Source organism: Lactuca serriola, chromosome 7 (assembly GCF_051521515.1).
Source record: "Lactuca serriola cultivar US96UC23 chromosome 7, Lser_US96UC23_V15, whole genome shotgun sequence".
Taxonomy (NCBI): Eukaryota; Viridiplantae; Streptophyta; class Magnoliopsida; order Asterales; family Asteraceae; genus Lactuca; species Lactuca serriola.
Genome location: NC_136414.1, coordinates 53,686,983 through 53,694,467, shown reverse-complemented (window position 1 = coordinate 53,694,467; position 7,485 = coordinate 53,686,983). Strand labels below are relative to the sequence as shown.

Below are 7,485 nucleotides of genomic sequence, written 5' to 3'. Positions count from 1 at the left end.
CTTCATGAGTGTTAACAAAAATTAATTCAATGTTACCTTTTAGAATGTGGTATTTGATGAAATGATACCATAGTTCAATATGTTTCGTCTTAGAGTGATGGATAGGATTGTGGGAAATTGCTATCGCACTCTCTGAGTCACAGTAAAACGGTATCCGCAACATCCTGTATCCGTAGTCCATAATTTGTGTTTTCATCCACAAGACTTGTGAACAATAGCCGGCTGCGGCCACATATTCAGCTTCTGCGGTAGACAATGATACACAGTTCTATTTTCTACCAGCTGACGAGTCTTCCTCCAAGAAATTGAGAACCACCAGAAGTACTTTTTCTGTCCAATCTCCAGCATGATCCGCATCGGTGAAAGCTTGTAGAGTGAATTCATTCCCTACTGAATACCAGAGGCCTAGAGCCTTGCTGGCATTTAAGTATCTGAGAATTTGTTTAACTGCAGTCATGTGAGATACTTTAGGATCAGCTTGGTATCTTGCGCATACACCTGTTGCGAAGATAATGTCTGGTCGGCTTACGGTGAGGTACATCAAAGCGCCAATTATTCCTCTATAAGTTTTGTGGTCTATAGATTCACCAGAAGGATCAATAAAGATCTTATATTCGAAGGCCATAGGGACCTTGGCAGAGGAGCAGTTATCCATTGAGTATTTATGTAGTAGTTCAGAGGTGTATTTCTCTTGATGTATGAGTATCCCTTGAGGGACTTGTTTCACTTGAAGTCCTAGAAAGAAATTAATCTCTTTATTCATGCTCGTTTGGAACTTGTTGGTCATGAGCTTTGCAAATTCATCCACCATTCTCTGATCAGTTGATCCGAAGATAATATCATCCACATATATATGTATAGGCATAAAGTGATTACCATTTGCCTTTTTAAATAAAGTGGGAACAATCACTCCTCTTTTGTACCCGGATGAAACAAGAAATTCGGAGAGAGTCTCGTACCATGCTCTTCGTGCTTGCTTTAGACCATAAACTGCTTTCTCAAGTTTGTAACAGTGATCTGGGAATTAAAGACATTTGAAGCCTGGAAGTTGTTGAGGATAAAATTCCTCTTTCAACTCACCATTCAGGAAGGCACTCTTTACATCCATTTGATGTACGTTTATATTCTTGTGAGCACCATACGCTAAGAAGATGCGTATGGCCTCCATCCTGGCTACTGGGGCGTATGTTTAATCATAGTCAACACCTTCAAGTTGACTATACCCCTTAGCGACTAGTCTTGCTTTGTTCCGGACGACAACACCAGATTCATCCACTTTATTCTTGTACACCCATTTGGTACCAACAACAGTGTGACCTTTTGGCTTCGGGACGAGTTGCCACACTTTGTTTCTTTTAAATTCTTCCAATTCCTCTTGCACTGCAGTTATCCAATCGGGCTCCGTTAATGCTTCTTTGATGGTTTTGGGCTCAACCGAAGACATAAATGCTACATAGTGACAATGATCAGATAAGTCTCTTGATGATCGAGTTTGAATACCTACGGACGAGTTGCCGATGATTTGACCTGGTGGATGGTCCTTCGTCCATACATGTAGATAGGGTTGAAGATGATCAGAAGCTGCAGTGGATGGAATGTCTTCAATATATGAAGACTTTGTGACAGAAGAAGGCAGTTCCCCCTAGACTTATGAGCAGCCTGCTGAATTGTCTTAGACTGGGAAAGTGGTAGAATTATTTTGAGCAAGTGAGAGAGGTTCCCACTGGATTGCAGATGGGAGTTCCTTTTGAAGCTGAGTAGGTTCCCCCTCGATTGTTGAGAGAGTGATAATACTTGGATCGGTTTCTGTGTCAATGTTTTCTGTATCTTCATCGTCTAAATCTGAGGAGAGATTTGATGGAAAATAATTTTGTGGATAGGAACTGGTTTTGTGTCTTCAAGTGATGGAACCTCGATGATTTTCACTTGGTCCGGAGTGGAGCTTTCCCCCTCAACCGGTAAGGTGGAAGTATTGAGTGATACATCATCGGATAGAGTAGGACTAGAAACTTCGGCATGATGTTGTTGAGCTTCAGGGGACACAAGAACTTCGGATAGTTGAGCAGTCTCTACGGGGTCAAAAAGATCATCATAATTTATTTCAACTATGTTAACGGGACCCAAGGAGGCTGGGATATCACCTTCCAGGATTGCTTTCATTTCATTTGAAGGAGTAGTGTTGCGGACGTAATAGTCATCGAATTTGACGTCAAAGCTTTCAAATATTAGTCTCGTGTGTCTGATGAGAACCCTATAGGATACCTTGTTTGTAGAGTAGCCAAGAAAAATGCCTTCATCTGACTTTGGTGCAAATTTGTTTAGATGATCCTTGTTATTAATCACAAAACATCTACACCCAAAGATGTGAAAGAATATGACCTTTGGATTGCGATTGTTAAGGCCCTCATATGGAGTTTTGTTGAGACGTTTGCAGATAATGCTTCGATTTTCGACAAAGCATGATGTGTCCACTGCTTCGGCCCAGAAGTAGAGAGGATGATGTGCGAAGTTGAGCATAGATCTGGCTGCTTCTACTAGTTTCCGGTTTCTCTGCTCTACTACTCCATTCTGATGCGAAGTGTAAGGAGCTGAGAAATTATGACTGATGCCTTTTGAAACAAAGAAGTTGTTCAAAAGATGGTTACTGAACTCAGTTCCATTATCACTTCTGATGCGACGTACTGGTAGCTTTATTTGAAATTCGATTCCTTTGATAAAATTGATCAGCACCTATGATATTTTGGATTTGAGTATCAGGAAGAAGACCCAAGTGAAATGAGTGTAGTCATGAACGATAACCAATATATATCTTTTGTGGTGGTGACTAGCTACGGTAGATGCACCACAGAGATCAATGTGTAAGAGTTCCAGTGGTTCAGAAACTGTGGAATCAATCACCATAGGATGACTTGTTTTTGATTGTTTGCCACATTAACAAGCTGAGCAAAGGGTGTCGTTATTGAATTTGAGAATTGGAAGACCTCGGACGAGTTCTCTGGTGACCAAATTATTGATATACCTGAAGTTAAGATGAGCTAGCTTACGGTGCCATAGCCATCTGACTTCGGATACTGCTTTGGATAAAAAGCATAGTTGCAGTTTCCAAATGATTAGAGAAACATCCAAAGGATACATGGTCCCTTCGGACTTAGATTTGATCAAACATATGTTTCTGTCACTTGTCATTATGTAGCAGTTTTCATTATCAAATTCAACCTTGTGGCCTGCCTTACAAAGTTGGCCTATACTGATGAGATTGTATTTAATACCTTCCACATATGCTACTTTCTGAATAGAGAAGATCCTTGTAGTAAGCACACCTTAACCTTGGATTATTCCATTCACATTTTTGTCGAATGTGACGTTTCCACCATTGCAAATAGGCCTGAAATCCCGAAGGTATTCTAACCTTCTGGTTATGTGCAAGGAGTAGGCACTATCAATTAACCACTCAGCTTCTTAATCCTCCTTGCACATTGCCTGAGTCAACTGATGGTTTTTTCAAAAAGGCGTGAACTGAGGTTTTAGGGACATGTGTTATGTCAATATTGGGACCTAGTCCTAGGTGTTTGGGAACCTTTGACGTGTGGTGAGGTTAGAAAAATTACGAGGTCTCTGAAAACCTTGATATTTGACTTGAGATGATCCCTTTTGATACTAACATTTACATGAAAGATTTTTGTCATTTACTCTGACATTCGGCTTCGTCAACGGTCTGAAGGGTGTGGAAACATTTTTGTGACCAGTCAGGGAAAGGTGAGATCTATCAGTTGTGCTCTTAAAATTTTAAAAAGTATGAATTGAGTGTGTGTGAGCACGTGTAGACTTCCTACGGTGTGATATCTTAAAAATCTAAGGTGATTTTACATGTGTTGGAGTTGGTAAAATCCCCTTCCATTTTGGATCATCTGAGGAATAAATCTGAAAACCATTGCTTCGAAAAGACTTAACTTCCTTTTGGTTTGTGCTAGAGGGGTTTGAAGAGTTTATAGAAACTGTACATCCCTTTTTGTTTGTTTTCTTGACTAAAGAGTTTTTTGAAAAGTAATTTGAAAAAACAAGTTTTTCTAGACTCTTGGGTTTTGAAATTTTGGTTTGTCTTTTGTTTTTTGAAAAGATTTTCCGCTTTGTACCACGAGATTGATGTTCCTCTTTGAAGGCCATTTTTGCCTGAGTTTTTGGAGAACCGCAATCATGGAGATTTAACTGCGGTTTCTTAGATCCATTAGATTTCTTTTGAACATGAGGACTTGATTCATCTGAACTAGAAAGTTCAGGATTCTGAGAACATTGACCAAACTCAAAATTTTCTATAGGAAATTCATGATGAATCGACTGAATGGTTACTGAACTCTTAACTGCAGACTGAGGTGAAGAAGATTGGACTATTGTAGCATATGTATGAGTTGTTTTCTTTATGGGACATTTGATCAGACGCAATTGGTCTAACTATGGTTCAGAATTGCAGTGAGTGGGACTACGGTCTGAGGGCAGTGATGGGAAGTTCATGTGAACTTCGAATTCTATAAGAATTTCTTCATCAACAATTGATGAAGTCTGAGAGTTGAGATAAATTGTGCCAGAGATAGGAATTTGATCACTTAATTGACCATAAGTTTCAGGAAGAATTTCCTCAATAACACAATTGTTACTCAGATTATGAAGTCGACCAAAATGAGTTTTGATGTCCTCAGGATAGGTTTTGTCGTTGACTGCGAAATGGAACTCTCAGTCCGCAAGGACATAAAGTCGGTCTTTGTTAAACCGGGGCGAAGAATCATGTACGGTAGGATACCCATTGGACCAACCCCAATTATAGGTGTTATCTATGGTTCCATTGTTCACAAGATTTTCAATAGCTTCACTTTCGTTGAACATTTTTTCTATTAAAAGATTTAAATGTACAATTTCAGTTTGAGCTAAATCTCTCTTATCTAATGCTATGCCTAATTGAGTTTCACATAACATTATTGGATCCTTTTCTAACTCTAAGTCTTGTTCTAGCATGGAGAATTTGAGTCTTTTGGCTTCTAATCGTCCTCCAACATGAAACATTTCTTGGGATGTAATGTTTTTCTCATCTAAGGCTTTGTTATAGTCTGAAAGGACAGCAGCACATGTGTCATTAAGATTGTCAAAAACGGTTGGCAATCATGCATGTTATAATCAAGAGCTTGGATCATAACCTTTACATGTTCAATGATGCTTAGAGTTCCATCATTAGCCATGTAGCTATAGTTCTTTTCCAGTTTACTTGACCCATCCTCGTCCTTAGTAGCCATCATGCTGATTTTTCCCTTACCTTTGATGTTGTCGATATCTTCGTCCTCATCTCCGGATGACCACACTTGATGGTCTCTTCTTACATGGGCTACATATGCCCTTGTTTTCTCTTTCTCCTCCATTTATTGAGCCATTCTGAGATAGAATGCTCTATCTTTTACTACATTTTCTTTATAATCTTTAGCAAAATGATTTTCCTTGTTGCACTTGTAACAAATTACAACATCAGATTTTTCTTCTGCTGAGGTATCGGATTCAGTTGTCTTGACAGGCTGTGGTGCCTTTTTGGATTGAGTGTTTTGAGATTGCAGTGTCGGGTGAGGATTTTTGGGATATCGTGGATGGGTGTTTTGAGGATTGAAGTTGCGGTTGAAAGGAGGTTTAGTAAACTGCTGATTCTTGCAGAAAGATGAAGGTGGTAGTCTGTTGAACTGTTTACTAACTAGAGCAATAGAATTTTGAAACTCTTCTTCATCATCGTATTCTGAGTCTGATTCGTATGACTGAGGAGGGTTGGCATACGAGGGTGAGTAAGACTTAGTGTGAGGTGCTTGTGCTACAAGAGCGAGTGGTCCACCAAAGTCAGCACAGTCTTTGAGTACGCTTGATTCTTGTGCTTGTAGTTCACCATACAATTTGTAAAGAGATAAAGATTGAATTTTTCTATCTCCTTGGACTATCATCTTAGCCGTAGTCCAATGTCTACCCAAACCATTGAGAAACTGAAGATTGGTCTCATGGTTAGTTCGGATGGTGCCAACATTAGATAACTTTATGACAATTAAGTTGAACCTCTTAAAGGAATCTTCCAGACTTTCACCGGCATGAGCTTTGTAGTTTTTGAATTCGTTGAGTGCGGTTGTAAGTTTCTTATCTTGAGCTTGTTTTGTACCTTCATATAAATTCTTGAGAACATCCCAGATTTCTTTAGCTGACTTGCAGTTTATGATGATGTCGAAGTTGTCAGGAGCAACTCCACAAGATATCTCATAAAATTCAATAGCATCGTTTTCCATTTTATCAAGATCATCTTTGGTGGGACGATTCATGGCTGGTTGACCTCCTCCTAGTCTTGCCTGAGTGCCATCATTCTGAACTGGAGTAAGAATAGGGACATGAGGTCCTTCTTTTACAGATCTTAATACATCTCTTCCAAGTCTTTGTAGATATCTCTCCATTCTTTGAGACCACTGATGATATTCGTTTTCCACTAGTATTGGAGCTCTATTCGAACCTCCAACATTGTAGGAAACATTTAGAGATAATGCTTACGCCATATTTCCTTGTTTTTGAAAAATTTGTTTTTTTGTTTTTGTGTTTTTTTTTTGTTTTAAGAAATGAGCTCCAGTAGTATAGAAGGCCTTTTAAAATAAGAGTTCTTGTTTAAAAGGCAACCACTTTGGCTCTGATACCAATTTTTGAGAGAAAAACTTGAGTAACACACTTGAACAAACTTTAGAACAAGTAATAATGCGGAAAGAAGTTTAACTCAGTGGATCTTAAAGGTCAACAATAATAATAAGTTAGAGTTAGATAGTTAGATAATTAGGTGCGGAAATGTAAGGAAATGTAAATGTTAACAAGTATTATATCAAGAAGACACTATAAGCTGATTCTTAACAAGGATTGTAGATAATCCAGGTTAGTAAGTGTGATCAAGCTTAGTAATTAAGTCAAGATGACTTGCCCCGAAGAGATAATGATCGTAATATCAGAATCTTTAATTTAAGAGAGTGAGAGAGAGGATGCGATAAGATAAAGATAGAATGATCAATTGAGAGAGAGAGAGAGAGAGATGTTTTTCATTTAGAATAAAAGAGCTCTATTTATAGAGACTCGAAGATTACAAGTTAAATTTTTCTATGAGATGCCATGTGAGGCACATTGGACAAAGAAATGTAAAGACATAAAACAGATACAACTAATCTAAGATAGATGACTTCAATTGTGGATGCGGTTGTTGGTTGCGGTGTTGAGCTTGACTACGGATCTGGTTGGTAGCTTCGGATCTCTTTTAAGTTTAAGAGGGTCACTTTTATGTTTCAACAATTACTAACCTCTTGAATTTTTGAGGATTCCTAGGAGAGACTGAATGAGGAGGAACCAACACCAATTCCACCATAAATGTTTCAATATATAATTCTTCACTTGAATCTATTTCATGATCAGGAGGAAAAACTCTCTCAGAAACACACTCTAACT

At 38.6% G+C, this 7,485-nt stretch overlaps 1 protein-coding gene across 1 annotated transcript; it reads right to left on the bottom strand.

The window, feature by feature from the left end:
• Positions 1-268: 268 nt before the first annotated feature.
• Positions 269-655, bottom strand: LOC145063969 (secreted RxLR effector protein 161-like). Its single transcript, XM_079011515.1, has one exon. The coding sequence runs from the start codon at positions 653-655 to the stop codon at positions 269-271; it is 387 nt and encodes a 128-aa protein (XP_078867641.1).
• Positions 656-7,485: the final 6,830 nt, after the last annotated feature.